This window comes from Micropterus dolomieu, linkage group LG09 (genome assembly GCF_021292245.1).
Source record: "Micropterus dolomieu isolate WLL.071019.BEF.003 ecotype Adirondacks linkage group LG09, ASM2129224v1, whole genome shotgun sequence".
Classification (NCBI taxonomy): domain Eukaryota; kingdom Metazoa; phylum Chordata; class Actinopteri; order Centrarchiformes; family Centrarchidae; genus Micropterus; species Micropterus dolomieu.
Window position 1 is genome coordinate 21,310,676 of NC_060158.1, and position 16,912 is coordinate 21,327,587.

General features: G+C 38.9%; 1 protein-coding gene across 4 annotated transcripts in view; it reads right to left on the bottom strand.

Moving 5' to 3' along the window:
* The window catches only part of csmd2 (CUB and Sushi multiple domains 2), a 253,342-nt gene that overhangs the window by 10,615 nt on the left and 225,815 nt on the right, over positions 1 to 16,912 (bottom strand). For all 4 annotated transcript variants that reach the window (XR_006826279.1, XM_046058105.1, XM_046058104.1 and 1 more), the window contains 11 exons: positions 14,007 to 14,186; positions 13,646 to 13,819; positions 13,295 to 13,468; positions 8,607 to 8,680; positions 7,683 to 7,794; positions 7,203 to 7,382; positions 5,675 to 5,740; positions 5,163 to 5,324; positions 3,884 to 3,996; positions 3,130 to 3,217; positions 540 to 672 (listed from right to left, as the gene is read on the bottom strand). Coding sequence is in view for 3 of the 4 variants with exons in the window: in XM_046058105.1 (XP_045914061.1) it covers positions 540 to 672; positions 3,130 to 3,217; positions 3,884 to 3,996; positions 5,163 to 5,324; positions 5,675 to 5,740; positions 7,203 to 7,382; positions 7,683 to 7,794; positions 8,607 to 8,680; positions 13,295 to 13,468; positions 13,646 to 13,819; positions 14,007 to 14,186 (1,456 nt within the window). In the remaining variant the exon portion in view is untranslated. The remainder of the gene's footprint in view (positions 1 to 539; positions 673 to 3,129; positions 3,218 to 3,883; positions 3,997 to 5,162; positions 5,325 to 5,674; positions 5,741 to 7,202; positions 7,383 to 7,682; positions 7,795 to 8,606; positions 8,681 to 13,294; positions 13,469 to 13,645; positions 13,820 to 14,006; positions 14,187 to 16,912) is intronic.

Consider the following 16,912-nt stretch of genomic DNA (forward strand, 5'->3'; position numbering starts at 1 on the left):
TCAGTACATACACATAAAAACACACAAAGAAGCCAACAATTTCTTTGTCAATCGACTGATTGTTTTCAACAGTAATATGGATTTGTCTATCCTGAATCGTACTGGTACAGCATTTTTAATTGTCACCTCAGCACTGTGCAAATTGAGATAGCCCGAACACTCCCTCATTCATAATCACTCACTCACTCAGTTAAGGGACAATGTGTGAGAATACTGTATCGAGCAGTCTACTTCTTGTGTTATAAACCAGTAAATTTTCTTGGCAGGGAGTTTTCTCTTTATATCACAGATGATGATTTTGAAGGTCAACATGTGACTTAATAGATTGAAAAAATCTATTTCAAGTTACTGTATTTTGGAGGGTGAATGCAAATGTATCTTTCAAGAGAAATCAAACAAGATTCTTATCTGAAAAAAGCTAACTTTGTAGAGGTGAATTAAACCTTCACTAAAAATGCATCCAATCGAGGCAAATTAATGGTACAATGTTTCTTGCAGATGATGACTATTGTGAAATATATCAAAGTTGTGAACCTTACCTGTGTTTGTAGAGGTACAGAGCGAAGCCTGCAATGATCATGGCTATAAAAGGCACTAGGATGGCAGCCGCCACTGAACTGCTGTTGGACGCAAAGTTGTAGCCTGGGTTGTCTCTGCTGGGATCTAAACTCTCTGAAGGACAAAGTAGTAAGATATTGAGCCCTTGCTTTAGCATAGCTTTAGTACAATTTGACTTTAGCTGCAGACATTATAATCAAATCTCATAAACAGCACAATTAGAAGAAACAAAAAGGGAAATCATCCTGCTGCCAAGAACTCATGATAAAGGTTAAGGCAGATAAACAGAAAAACAGCAAACTAAAAGGAATTGTAATGGCTGAAGAGTGTTGCCAGAGAGGCACAGTTTATACATAACAGACTGAGCAGACAAATGACTTTTTTAAGTTTATTGCTATGCTTTATTTGAATGTTTCCCCCTTGGGAACCTCAAATTCCATTATTCTGACAATTACTCTTAATTACTGACATCAAAGGCCGACAGCTATTAAGTCATTTCAGATTCATTCTCTAATTTATGGAGGTGTGTGTCTGAAACAGCAACAGTGGAGGAGTGACAGCCCACCTGTTTACCACAGGATGCCAAAAAAGCTCCAATAAAGGACAAGTGACAAACAAGAAGGAATTCAATTAGTGGGTTCTGTGGTGTTTGCCAATCAACCCCCTGCTGCATGAGTGCGAGCACACAAACAGATGCACACAGAACACACTCACGCAGGCAAACTGCACTCGCAGTTACACCACCACTGAGTTAAAACAAAACAAGAAACCTCCACAAATTGAGGAGGATGGTTTGCAAGACGTCCAACCCAGACTCACATCTGTTTTTCTCATACACACTTAAACACACATACACATGGATGCCCTGGCACCAGCCCCATTCCTCGGTATTAATAAAGAGCTGTTTGCTCAATCAGTGTGCTGAGGCGGGGTGGTGGTGGTGATGGCAGGAGGGTTCCGCACCTGCTGTTCAAGCACCTCTCTCATTACAGCAGATTTACACATCCACTTTGACTATGCTCACACAACTTTCAGTGAACACACACTTAATCTGTCTGTGTTAACACAAATTCCAAATTTGTCAATTCCACATTCCTGCTCATATCTGATCTTTTTTAATACCTGCACTTTTGCTCTTCAGTTTGTATTGCAGCCAATATGGAGCCACTCCAATGTGGGCTTTGCTATTTAAAAGTTGCTAAATCCCTTTGAAATCTGTCACCCTCACGAGCATTAGCAAACAGAAAACAGCAGTAGCACTAGTATTATCTGCTGAACTGTTTGCATGGAATACATGATATAAATCTGATCTGTCATATGGAACAGGAAATTAAAAAAAATCTGAATGTAGAGCATATTAGCTGCATTTTAAATGACTTTAGTTACATCCCACACAAACCTACCAGTTTGTCCCATTTTCCTACATGTAGAACATCATTGCAACCTGAACACAGTGTGCCACAGGGACGTGGACAGAGGCTAAGGCTGTCAAGGCTACATGAAAAATTACATTTTTTTTAATTAACAACCACTGATGGCTGATGGAGAGTTTAGTACTGGGAGAACAGATTAGTACATATCTAATTTAACGTGTATCAGATTACTTTGCAATCGTGTGTGTCTACTCAGCAGTGAGATTAAGTCCAACTTTTGGGGTTTCACAGAAAAACTTAAAATTGATCATTAAGATGAATGAGAAGAAATTATGTTTGATGTCCAAAACTTTTCTATTTCTCTATAAGAAGCAAGTCCACATCCTTTTTCAATACTTTTTAAAAATTTTAATTGGTGCACCAAAATGCACCAATTAAAATGCATATCAACATCGGTAGACAGAACCTTACATAATCTATGTTTCTCTTCATGTGTGCCTTATATAGTTCAGAAGACTGGCACATTTTTGCAGTTATATTTGCATCAAACCTCAGGATGTAAGGATTTGCTGTATCCAAACTGTAGCAAAAATCACAGAGAGGGGGATCACATGGCTGGGATTTCTAGGTCACTAACATGAAGTAGAATATATGGATAGCTGTAGCCTTTTGAAAAACTGATTTCTATACTTATGACAGCATTGTTGAAGTTGCTGAAGGAACCAAAGAATGACATGCAGCAAAGGATGGATGTTATTTACTGTATCACAACTACAAGATGTGGGGTTACTTGAAATGGCAAAGACTCCACAGGCATCAACACACTACCCACAAACTCCCAAAGGAAAGACTTTGTTTAGCTGTGTTGTGGATGTGTGAGCGCGTGTGGATGTCATTTTCTGACTATTAATCATGTTTGTGAACTGTGTTTGCCCCTTTATGCTGGATTCACAGCCACATTCTCCAAAAGTGTTTTCACATTTGTAAAACTAAATAAATGATGAATCCAACACAGCAAATGACACGCTGTGAAAGCACTCGCAGCTAAGCTTAAGGGCACTCCACATATTTTAAGTGAAAGATTTCTGTGATAGAAATCCAATTAGGAAAATAAAAATAAAAAACATAGAGAAACAGTCTACGCCCAGAAGACTGTATGTCTATGTGGTTTCTATAACCAAGTGGACAGCTCACTCACCCAGTCTCTGGAGACCAAATTGGCCAAAGCCTTTTCCTCTGACAAATCCCTGGTACACAAAGGAGTTAGATGAAGAGATGTAGGACACCTAGGGAAAGAGAGGAATGGAAGACAGACACTTTATGTGTCACATCCAGGCTTTACAAAAGAGCGTATCATCAAAGTGTCAGCAGCTTGTGCACGCAGAAAATGAAATATCATGTCAAAGGAAGCTTAGAAGCGCTCTTATAGCTGACATTTAATATGATGTTTTTCTGCTCAAGAGCACAAACATAAACACACTCAGACGTGCTGCGCACATGCAAGCATGTTACATGAAAGCAATACTCCAATTTGCAAAGCACACTTGTATGTAAACATTCATGCACCGTGAGGCTTGTGACTTGCACACAGTGGCACACACACACACACACACACTTATAATGTGACCTGCTTTTTTAATTATATCTGGAGTGTGTGGTGCCTGGGGTTGGGGGATAATATGGGAGAGAGAAGTGGAGGGGGTCTGTCGAGTCCTGATTACCAGGCAATGATTTAACTGACATTTTAATTAAAGAGAAAACTCTTGGTGGGCCCTCCATCTCCCCAGAGTGACAAGGTTAGTGTGTATGTGTGTTTGTGCATATTTCACAATATGTGTGTGTGTGTGAGAGAGAGAGCGAGAGAGAGAGAGAGAGAGAGAGAGAGAGATGTGACATCTTTGCAGTTACAAAGGGATGTTCTGTATCGAACCTGACCCTGGACTTGCACTTACATGTCCATCTAAGGCCCAGTTGTCTATTTTGAACTTGTTGACAAAGATTTCCACAGGGCCTCTGATCTGGTGGACCTGTAACAGCAGCTGAGCTTCCTCCCTCTTATATGTACCTACAAGAAAAAAAAAGTTTAGTACAAAACATTGACCAACAGAAAAGGATTATGTGATACAGATACGTTAAAGAACCTAAATCTGATTCCTTTACCCATTATGCTGTGTTGACCATTGCAGCCATTCTATGTTGTCAATGACAGGAAGACTTGCTACCATCTTAAATTAAGCTCAAATACAACTATAACTTTAGTGGCTATATAAGCACAGAAATGCACACCAGGAACATCTAGATCGTCGTCATTTATTAGTGTAGTTATACATATATATAAATCTGTGAGCAATATACAACATTTCAGTTTTGTTACAGTCAGCAAATACCATGAAAAGATCAAAGCCAACAATGTATTTTTTAAAAGCAAGTCACAAAAAAATAGTGCATTTGTTGGGACTAGTTTTAGCTGTGGATTTAACACACTAGCGATGGTGTTTGTGGAATCAAATCAAAATAATACCATACCATGATCTACGTCACACTACTGTATACCAGGCTTTGGCAACACTCGTTAGTAGGATCAATTCCTTGTTAGTTTTGGTCTTTTCATGGAATATTTTGACATTAAGATAGACCACTAGACCTATCCTTTCAACAAACAAGTTATTAAAAAATAACATTTACATATTTTTTATTTGTAAGACACAATAATAACAAAGGGTTATATAGGGTTAGCAGTTGTATTCATAAAAAAGTTTTGCAAAATTTTGGTGAAGTGACTTTCAATAATGCCATGTAATTGGACTGTTGTGCAAATAATCTATACGTCTGAATCAGCAACACTTAGTGAGGCAATTCGTAGCTGTAGAAATTTTTTTTTACTACAATGTGAAGATTGATGGCGCCCAGGTACAGAAGAGTAAAGTGTCCAAGCTGTTACTAATGCAAATTTGTGTCTTGATGATCACAGTTGCATGGTGATTATGACACAAGGGAAAAAATTAAATGGTCTGCTGTTCGGTAACAGCAAGAATGATCTCCATGCAGGGACCACATTGATTTCTTGCTCTTTGTCCTCACTTTAATTTAACAGATTTATTTGTCTGTTTGGATAAACCCAACACAGGGGAGCCTCTGCTATGAGAAGGAAGTCAAAGAGGGTTTGTGTACTCTATGTGTGAGAGTTTTTTTGAAACTCTTGACTGTGACATCTGTTTTTGGTGTACCAACCAGCCAGCTTGAGTTCTACACCGCTGTGGTCGATGAGTGTCCCGTTAACCCGGTTGCTAAAGGGTTCAAAGGCAGTGATGCTGAGCATAGCCGGCTGCTTCTTCCCCAGGTACTCATAGGATCCCCTCCAGAGAGAATTCTTAGCAAATACACCACCAGGGACTGAACGAGTGGAGATAGGAGAGGGAAAGAAAATTATGTTTTTGTCAACAATAAAGTGCCATGTGCCAGATCAGAAAATAGGGTTTGAGTTAGTAGTGGAGAGAGTTAATCAAAAGTTATAAAAGTTATATCATTCTGATGCATACTGGAATTTGTATACTAATTAATCAAAGTAAAGCAACTAACAAACAAATTTTGATGGGGGTTCCCATGCACTATACAGAAATAAAACTAAAACATCTCCAGATTCACAATGAGAACCACAGACAAAGGAGAAACCAAATACAATATTTGAAACAAATATAATAATATATTAAAGGATCTTAAAATACCAGAAGGATATGTCTTACCTGGTAACTTGGAGGGTGGCTCCTGCACTGTCCCCACCGGGCTCTTACCACTTGGGCGATTATCAGCTAAAGAGCATAACAAAAGAGAATCAACTGAAAAAAAAGTCATTTATAAGTCTATCCAGTAAATAGGTACGGCGAATGAATAAAAGATCCATTTTTCTCCATTAACACAACACCTCCAAGGTAATTGCAGTCGGAGAATGTCACCATCGGCACTTCCTGTTTACCTGCACGCCTAATAACCCCTGTGGTGGCCAGAGTGAGGGCCGCCTGCGCCAGGACTTGACTAATGTGTCAAAGAGCAGCCCGGTTGTCCCTGTGGGGCTACGGCTAAGTCAGAGACATAGTTTCGCTGCTTCCAGGGAAGCACTTTAATAATGCCTTAGTGCTCACACAGGGCCACAGGACTTCACCACAATAGTAAACATACACCCACACAGACAAACAGAGCGAGGAGGGCTTTACAAGCAACTACAAACAAAGACAGGTATACTGATGTTAGTTTATGAGCACAAACATAACCTCGGATAAATGTATAAAGACACAAACAAGCACACATGCACACACACTCCCACAGCCTTGTACTTTATTAGTTGCCAGTCTTCTGAGCTGCCCTTCCATCACTGCGCCCACAGGCACTGTTAATATCTTGTATGTGCTAAGGCCAGTCCTCTTTCTTTCCTTCACTCTTAATGGCATGGCCTTAAAAATCACCCTCTACATTTCAGCAATTGCTTGGCATGGATCCATCACATGGATTTCCCCCTCTAGTATGTCTTTCTCTTTAACCCATTAGCATTCGTCTATGCTAGATAATTGTGTGTCAATTACATTTTTTTTTCCTATATGTATTTAGTCCAGTGCTTGGGGGTGTCTTAATGGCAGTCTATTTGTCTGCAAGACCTTGTTAACAATGCCTCACCATGTATAAGAGGTACTTCTGCAAACCTAATCAAAGGGATGCATTGGCCTAATCAAGTTTTGTACCCTTGTTAATGTTTCAAAGTGTGTGTGCATGTGTGTAATTCCATGCAGCGTAAGTGTGTGATGGATGGGCCATTCTACTCTGGCATGTGTCTGAGAATACGCAAGTGTTAACAGAGCCATTCATCAACATTAGCTGAATCCCCAATATCCCAACACGAGCCCCCAGTGAATCCCGTGCCAGTACAGACCCCAGTGGTTTTAATAAAGACTGCTAATGGAAACTGCACATTATAAATATGAGGTAAAGTGTTTTAAGTGTTTAATACATTTGTGCGCTTGCCTGGGAAAGTGGGTGGCCATGTGCACACATCTGCATTCTTATGAGGTTTGTTGAATGTATCTATGTGCGTGTTTGTGCCTGCATGCATGTGTTTCTGTTCCCAGACAAGCAGGTCAGATGATGACCTATGTGTTGTCAGGTAAGTAATATTGTAGAAATGTAGCCACAGCGAAAGCGGAAAGAGTGAATGTGTGTCCATGTCTTTGCATCAAGTATTTCTCCATGTTCCCTTTATGGATGTAATGTAACTGTTTATACCTGCACAGACAGGTGGTTTCCCTGTCCAGCTCCCATCGGACCTGCAGGTCCTGTGCTCTGATCCTCCGGCCAAGTAGAAGCCAGGCTGACATGTATAGATCAGTGTGTAGCCAAGGGATGGCAGTTCTATGGCTCTCACATCAGACTGGGCTGGTAGCTCCGGCTGGCTGCAGTGGTGGGCTGGAGAAAGAGAGGGAGAGAAGGATTAAAGAGACCAAAGAAGAAAAGAGTGGGATTTTAGAGAAACAGGTCAAAGTTGGAATGGGGAGATGAGCGGGGAGAGAGATCAGAGGACCAACAGATATGAAAGAAGGAAATATGGTGGAAGAGAAAAAGTGAGAAAAAGAGAGCCATGGTGGAGGTGTGGGGTCAAGGAAAAGTATATAGGTAATATAGGCAATGAGTAATGTAAACTTTTGCTCAAGGTTAGGTTTCCTACAATACATATATTTTTGCAACATGGGCAGTTTGTGTACTTACCAATGCAGTCAGGTTGAAAACCACTCCAAGTGAGATTGGGCAGACAAGTACGAGTAATGGAGCCCTGAAGTAAGTAACCCTTTCTGCAGCTGAAGAACACAGTGCTGCTGATCTGTAAGAGGATACACATGAACGTGTAAGGATGTGGAACGGATAATGAGCATACATGCTGTACATAACAGCAAGCTGATTTTTTCGTATGTATGTATGTATGTATGTATGTGTGTGCGTGTGTGTGTGTGTGTGTGTGTGTGTGTGTGTATGTCTAATATATTACCGTATGTGCCCGTGAAAGAACATTGAAAATGTCTGACATAATGAATTAAATTATTATTAATCATTGTGTTTAATGACAACTTTGGGATATCATTTTGGATTGGTTATATATTTTGTGGGGGTGAAAATGAATGTTAAATATATTGCTTCAATTAATTATTTTTTAGATTTGAAACAGTAATTTGTAATTGGCTAATTTTAGCTATGGAAGAAATGATACTATCGTAATGAATATTTGATTAAATTATAGTCATTCAGCTTAGGTGACAAGTCTAATAAAGTCTACTTGACCATCATGAAATCAATCATTTTAAAGGAAGGCCTCAACATTACATTTTTTTAGTTTTATAAACTCTTTTGCTGTGTGGACCGAATAACAACACTCACAATTTACCTACACTGTCCCCCTGAAATGTTCTGTCAAAAATAAGTTCACAGGAAGAAGCAGCAGCAGCACACATTGTAAACATTCAAGCAACAAAAGGAACTGGAGTACACTGACTGATTTGCAAACCGGTTTGTACAGTTAATGGCTACAAATCAATGACTGTGTCCAGTCCCTTTGTTTCCTTGTAAGTTTGCTGTCCTCAAACTGAATGGCACATTATTCAGCAACCTTTAATTTCCTGAGTGACAACATATTCATACCTGGTAGCCTTGACTGTTGTTCTGATTTCCAAAGAGAGGAGTGCCAGGGTCTCCACAGGTGGTGTGAGTGGGATCTGAAACACACACACACACACACACACACACACACACAGCAATTCTATGATAACTACCTCTCATGTTGATTCAAGTCTCACTTAATGTACGTGTCACCCACGACAAATAGATATATCACCTTAGAGAAACTGTATAGTGAATTACATTTTTCACAGATCTGGTGTGAAATACTGACTGTAGGAGTGAAGGCCATAAATTATTGTATGCAGGCAACCGTGCACACATACACACACACACTCACAACCTACAGTCTTTTTTTTGTGAATCCACTCTCTATCCACGCTCACAGCAGCTTATAACACAATGACACATTCTCATTTTTGGGTTTCAGTTATTTCCTGTTTTATTTTGTAAGAGTCTTTCCTTGTGTGTGGGTTATTTTACTTCCTGCCTTTTTGTGTTCACTACCTGATTGTCTGCCCTGAGTCTTGTTATCCTCCCCTCACTTGTGTATTTAGTCTGTGTGCTCACCTTGTCTGTTGCTACCTCGTCTTCGTGTCAAGCGATCCAGCCCTTTCTCAGTGTTGGATTTTCTTATTTTTTGGACTTTTTTAATTTTGATTCTTGCCTGCTACCATTGGGATTTGTTTGTCTTTTGAGCTGCTAGCCAGATTTTGACCCTTGCCTGTACAACTTTTGTTTTATTATTTAAAACACCCTTAAACTCAACCCGCTTTACATCAAAGTCTGCATCTAGGTCCAGTCCCTTGTTTTCCTGTTCTACGCTTGAACTAACTGTGCCATTATCAATTCACATTTCAGTCATATCAGTTAACAAGCATGTGTTTCGTTACATCATGTTTCTCCTAACAAATGCATTATATTGATCAACTCATTAGTTAATTATACATGTTGCACTTCGTTGCTAGTAACTCACTGCACCAATTTCCTGCAGCCTACAATGGGTTAGGAAAAGCAAGGAAGATTCATTCAGGTTCTAGTTATTTCAAAACTGCACAGATTTATCACATTCATTATCCTATCTCCAAAGGCAAGGCCAGTAGTTTAGCGCAAAAAAAGTTAAAGAATGAACTTGTTATTGAACAAGTTGAGCGAGGCAATTTTTTCCAGAGAATGTAGAGCATCTAAGAGGAGTAAAGAGATGATGTAAAGCAATGTCAGTGGTAGCTACATACTGTAAATCAGTGGTTCTCAAACTTTTTCACGTCAAGCCCCCCTAAACTCATACAAATTGGACCCAGGATCACCCATCTGATTTTAGTTTTATTACAGAATATGTATATATTATATTGATTTTCCTTGAGTGTTTCTAACTGCAGCATCCACATTTATCCCTTCTAACTCAAATTATATTAGTTGTATTTGTTTGCAAAGTGCAGATGAATTTACAAGGCAAAAAATGGACTCCCTGATTGCCCGGGGCAAGAAAAATACCACACCAGGTAAGGAAAAATCTAGCAACTCACTCACTCGCCCGATCGAGCAAGTTGTACAAAAAACATAAATAAATTAAACACCTCGTTTTGTTGTAATTTACTATCACGCTGCAGCAACAAGCATAAACATTCAGAAAGCTATATTTTAATCTTCTCTGTCCAGTCTCTCATCCGCATCAATAGCAAATTATTACAAACCAGCTAAAATGAAAGCTATATGTATGTAGTCTAACTGTTTAGCTTTTAGTTTGACACCTACCTTTTTTTAAATTTGGTAAATTCTAGTAAACTTAGCTGTTGGCTGAGACAAACCAGCCCTTCCCCTTTCTTCAAGTGAATAACAACAGCAGCAGGAGGGAGGAGGACACAGGACAGCAGGAATGACTGATACTGACAAATGCTTGAGTTCTTCTTCTTCAATCCTTTAGTCCCTGTATTTTGATGTTCATTTTTGATTTGTTTCCAGTGAGATATTGAGTATATATATGTAGTGACTAAACAGTTGCTTCTTCGTTCCGATATTGAATGTGCCTACGCCCGAAGTGGATCTGATTCTTGTTTGGCCTTGCGGGCTTCAGCGCATAAAACTTTTTTGTTGTTTTTTATTCTTATGTGGAGTTTGTGTTTGAGTCTGTTTTGTGATGGAAGCCACTTATTTTTGGATGTTAGCAGATTCTATTTCATGCTGCGGTGTTGTCACTGTGTGTACAGTTCAGAATCAGCAGGCAAGAGGCTCGGGAGCACATGCACAAATCCAAATTTCTTCACATAGGACGCAGCATAGTTTTTATTTTTTAGGTTACAACCTGGAGGTGCTCCGATCAGGATTTTTTGGGCCGACCACCGATCGCTGAAAGCAGTATCGGCCAATACCGATCATCGGGTCTTTTTGGAGCCTTTTATTTATCATGTAGCATATACAGTATACTGTATATTTATTTAATTAGTCCTAAAAACAATGTATAAAGTATTAAAATTAACAAATAACAAATAAAGTTTCATGAAATGAAACTGTTTATTTTTATTGCCAGGAAACATGGGCAGCAAAGCCCACTCCCTCTGTCTTAGAGACTTAAACCATAGCAGCCATTGCCTTGTTACTGCGAACATCTTATCGCTTAACAAATATAGCTTTCCTGTGGAATAAACTACTAAAACTGAACAAACAGCATATTTACTTCAACTATAAAAACTGCAACAAAAAAGGCTATAGCCAAAATATTTAGGAGATAAAGGAGCACAGGCATCATGAGTCTATGATAAAATCTGAAATAGCCGTAGTAGTAACTTCTTCTCTTTTTGGTCTGGAAAGCTCAGGCAGGTTCTGTAGGCTTAAGGGGTAGAGAGAGGAGCAGAGAGAGAGGGATAGTGGGCTACAGAGAGGAGTCATAACTGTCGTCAATGAGATTTGAAAATAAGAGAAATTTAAATAAATAACAGTACAATGTTAATTCCACATTATACTGTTAGTATATTGTTAATATTACTTATAGTTACTATTTTCATTATAATTTCATGTGGTTTACCACTAGTTTAGGCCTAATATTATTTCAGTAGGTTCTTTTCATTTATTAAATCCTTGTACAAGAAGCACAGTCTACATCTTTTACATAGGCCTACTGCCACGAGCTTAACGGAGGAGAGAGAAGCACACTCTTTAAATACGGCCAGTAGGTTTTTATTTGATTTTATAAAGTTTAAAAAAACGGGAGATTTATGGGGAAACATTTAAACGGGAGTATACTGGGTGAGAACGGGAAAATACGGGAGAATCCCGGGGAAAACGGGAGGGTTGACATGAGAAGAGTAGAGAGAGGATCGGGGTAATGTGAGGCTACATCCACACTACTACGGTTTTTTAAATAGTTCTATAACGAATACGATCTTCTCCGTCCACAGCAGCGTTTTAGATGCGTAACAGAGTTGATCTCCTTCCATTTTAAAATGACAGAAAACACACATGGTCTACTTCGCAGAAGATTTGGCAGAAGAAGAAAGTAATACAGACGAAGAACCACACCAGGTATTTTTGTTGCATTGACCGACAAGTGGAACTGTTACTGAAAGCAACATGGGAGTACAAAGAGACTCAGTCGTCGCAAAGTAAATATCGCGACATGCACAATGCAAGTGTTATTTACACAGTACAAATATTTTAATAAAAATACAGAAAGTAAAACTCTGTCAGTAGCATCATGTTTTTGCTTTGCATGACTGATAAGACCGCATCAGAAAGCCAAATGTGAGTGTCTGTGTCATCGTTTTATAAAGTCCTCCGCTTTTGCCCACAGATTCACCATTTTAATCTGGACCCTTTTTAGAGACCACCAATCAAACTAGTTAAAACCATTCTCTGACCGATCGATTAGAGCACCCTTATTACAACCTGTTCACAAATAGGAAATAAAAAAAGTGATTAATTGATAAGTGATTTCATTGTATCAAATGTTATGACAATGTATCAATCACAGTGGCGAGAAGGAGAGCGGATTGTTGTACCTTTTTCGATATGCAAGAATGTTTGTTGGTTTGCATCTATAACATACTATGTCGTTGCTCTGAATCATTGATTTTGTTATTTATAAAGATTTAACTTGACAATTTACTTTATTTGATAAACACTAATAAATAAAATTATTTGTATAGGGGCAAGTAAAAACTGACTTTCGGCAAGTTGATTTCAGTGAAACCTCCCCATTAATGTTGAACCCTGATTTGTGAGACCCAAAGGGATCTTGCGTGTTTGTGCTTGGATCACAAGTGCAATGTTTGCTCTGACTAGTGAAATATGTCAGAGAAATTGATCTTGCATGGCAAAAAATACAGTTTCTCCACATCATGTCTCATATCTACATTGTTCTACAGTTATTCTGATATAGATTAAATAAATGTTCTGGGTTGTTTTAATTAATTACACCGATCAGAATAGAAAAGCAGAATCAATATAACTTGTTAGCTAGGTCAAATGGTTTTTGCATGCATTATTTCTTGGTTGCAAAAGACAATCAGGCATATAAAGGAGAACACAAGGGGGCAGAATGCAAGCCAGCCAAATGGACACTTCTCTTACAAAGATACTATTGTGTGTTTTATGAAAATAATGACATAGTACTCTGTTTTGTGCTCTGGTTGTGTGTCATTGCTTTAATTATTACATTAAGATGTTAAAATATTCAATATGATAGACTACTGTTTATAGTCAACGGAGGATCTTACCTATGCAAGAGGGTTGTGTGCCACTCCAGGTGCCGTCATACTGACAATACCTCCTGGTAGAACCCACCAGGACGAGGGGAGCATAGCAGGAAAAGGAGACAGAGGAGAGATAGGTGAATCCTCGATCCTCCCTCCTCCCCTGGGCTGGCATCCCTGGGTCTCCACAGAACACAGCTACAAAGAGAAATAGGGAATTGTGAGGTGACCCATATAACCATGTTGTGTTTTAATTCAATATAGTCCAAGGGGAGTGAAATGTCACATACATGATGAACATACTTGGGTGAATGAAATGTCAGAAAGATAACAATGACATAATATAATTGGGCATCCCAGAACGATGCAACTTACGGAAGCACTGGGGTTTCTCTCCACTCCAGTTGCCGTTGCCCTGGCATGTTAACACAGTAGGCAGGGACAGCTGGTAACCTTGGTTGCAGGAGTAGCTGATGCTAGAGCCCCAGGTGAAGTCAGTACCCACAATCTGCCCATTAGGGATGGTAAGTGGTGGACCACACACAATCGCTACAAGGAGACAAAGAGGTATTGCACGACCTTATGGATTCTGCATTTTGGGTTAAATGATAGTATTGCAAGTTTAAGTATAATGTAAGATGACCACCTCTGTAACAATAGCTGTAACAATTGCCCTGTGCGGTTGTCTAGATTTATCTTGTTACTGCATTGTCATTCACATTTTTCACAACTTTACCTTTACAGAGAGGTTTGGTGCCATTCCAGGTGCGGTCCTTGGTGCAGATAAGAGTTGAGGCCCGGTCAGCATCCATGGTGAAACCAGGAGTACACTGGTAACTGACTGTGCGGTTGTAGGTGAAATCACTGCCCAATCTCACCCCATTGGCTGGCACTCCAGGGTCACCACAGTTGATTACTGCAGAAACAAAATGGGATAATGAAGTGAGAACATGAACATGGGTAATACAATTCGACAGTAAGGACAGACATTGCTGAGCACAATGATAGACATTTAAGGATAGAGAAATATTCAAATATTCAAATCAGTTGTTCATCATGTTTGAGCTATGTTACTTAATGGTTTAAGTTGTTTTACATTTATTTGTAATTCTCAGTAAGGCAGGAAATTAATATCCCACACATGGGATGAAATACAAGCAAGTAAACAGACTATTTAAAATTGCACACCAGATGGAGCCTCAGAGTTAATGAACTGTTATACACACTTGACCCAAGCAGTTCACCTCACAAACAAAACTTAACAATCTAAAAAGCAACATAGTTGATGTGTCTTTACGGATAATTACCAGCCAGAGACCTCTACTGTAATTGGAATAAAAATAGGGACTGTTTTCAGTACTTTACAGGTGTATAGTAGACATCAAAATGAAGGCACAGTTTGAAGATGGGTGTGGTCCGAGCAAGGGTGCCAGAAGTAGGGGGGTATGAATCGGAAAATTAGCTTTTTCAATAGCCAAAATTAGGGACCATGATTTTCAGATTTGTTTTGGTACTGGCAGATGTTGGTCTTCCTCACACACACACCGATATTAGTGCCACGGCTGCTGTGATCCCATTGCAAAATGGTTTCTAGTTAGCATGTCATTAATTATTGACCACTTCTGCATGCCATATTATAACTGTATACTTCAAAAGTATATCTTTCAAAAGTTTGGAATTGCCTGACACAAAGCTTGATTTGGTACATTCTGATGGCTGAGAGGACTACTCCTGTTTTTGAATGGTCTTTCATGATTTAGGTTGTAGAAAGTCCTCTTTACAAATAGATGTTATTTTGCATGGAGGGTTTGCAAAGAAATCTAATGTTTTGTACAGAATATACGATCATATAAATCCTAAAATAAATTCTAACCATAGCATCAAAATCTGTGCAGATTTAAATAAAAACATGTGTCTCTAACAAGCTGGAATCAACAGGCATGTTGCTTTAGCAAAGCTATTCTTAAAACTTCAAAATAGAAATAGAAGGTTAGCATAGGTACCATAGGAATATCAGCGGACAAGTCATAGTTTAAACCTATTCTAACCACTAAGTAGACTGTAGAGTGCCCAAAGAAAAAATGGTTCCCAATATATTAAGAGCCCAAATGCAAGCAGCGTTGTGGTTCAATAATCATCTAGGGTCACTTAGGAGGACTGGAAAACGAATAACAAAATCAAAAGGGATTTTGGGGAAAGAAATTGTTACAATGGTAATCTCCCCTGTCATGCAACACTGGGGTAACTAAATTAAAGTTTTAATAATTGTAATTATTCTTCTTTTGGGCACAATATTTTAAATGTAAATAATATATTTGGTTTTATTTATTATGTTAAAATATTCATTATTGAAGGAAAGAAGAAAAACAACAATAAGTAATTCCAAACTTAACATTTCGTTTAATGTAAACGAGAGTCTTCAATCACCATAACTGACAGTGTGACCGGTAATGTGTTTACTGAAAGATTGCAAGATTGCAACAAGATTGTCTCCCGTTTAGAGCTTTTAAGGTCCAGAGTGACTAAATGTTGATGGGTATCCCCATATAGTAGCTCCCTAAAATTCCACTGTGTGACACAGCAGTATCACAGCTCTGCTCTGCTGTATGTCTAAGATAGAACATCCAGGGCAAAAGTCCCAAAACTAAGTTGCCTTGGGACAAAAAGGCATTATTAAATGCATATGAGCAACACTGCAGCAAACATCTAGGGTCTAGTGGGGTAAGAAAACTGGGCCTCTTGGAGTTGTAGTGTCTCCCCTTGGATGAGCAAGCACTTACATTTCCCACTGGGCTGGTAAGAGGGTGCCGCCTGGCGCCACAATGTCTATCTAGGACTGTGCACCCTGTAACAAGACCTACAGGGTTGAGATCATTTCTCCTCTTGCATAACAATATTCTTAAAATGTCTCTGGCAAACAGTCCACCGCTTTGGTACATGATACTGTAGATGTCAAATATTCTTTTTTATGAGTATATTTCAGTTACAGTAAGGTAAAATGGAGAGGCAAGGCTACAAAATGTTCTCTTCTAGCAGGCACTGTAAAAACTAAAATTTAAGTAAGAATAATAATCTCAATTGAAGGCAAAACACTTTTTTTTTGTCTGACAAGATATTTCTTTGCTTTTATGTTAGAGAATTTCACTTGTTTCAAGTTTATTTATGAAGTAGCAAGTGAAATATTCTTGTTCGGTTGGCAGATCATTTTGCTTACTTTAAGTAATATTTCCCTCATTTTAATGCTTTTTTTCTTGTTTTTGAGAGCTCAGTTTTTGCAATCCTTTTTAGCATACAGTTTTTATCAGATCAGTAGAAATCATTCAAACAAACGTGCTCCAATTCACATGTCTATTGATTTCTAAAGATGTTCTACAGAAGTGCGTCAACAGGTACCCTTTCACTGCACCCTTTCTGAAATCCATAATGGTGCTGCTTAAGGTTTATCCTCTCCTTTCAGAAGAAACTGATTCTCTTAGTGACCTCTATTTGCCAGGGTCTCTTGGCTCTGTAAAGTAGCTGTGTGTCTTTTGTGAGGCTGTCAGTCAGGCTTGTGCCATTTGAGTGGACCATGTCTCAAACTACTTTCCTCCTATTGAGCTTGGGGTCCACATCAGTGTCATTGATCACAACAAAAAGTGCCTT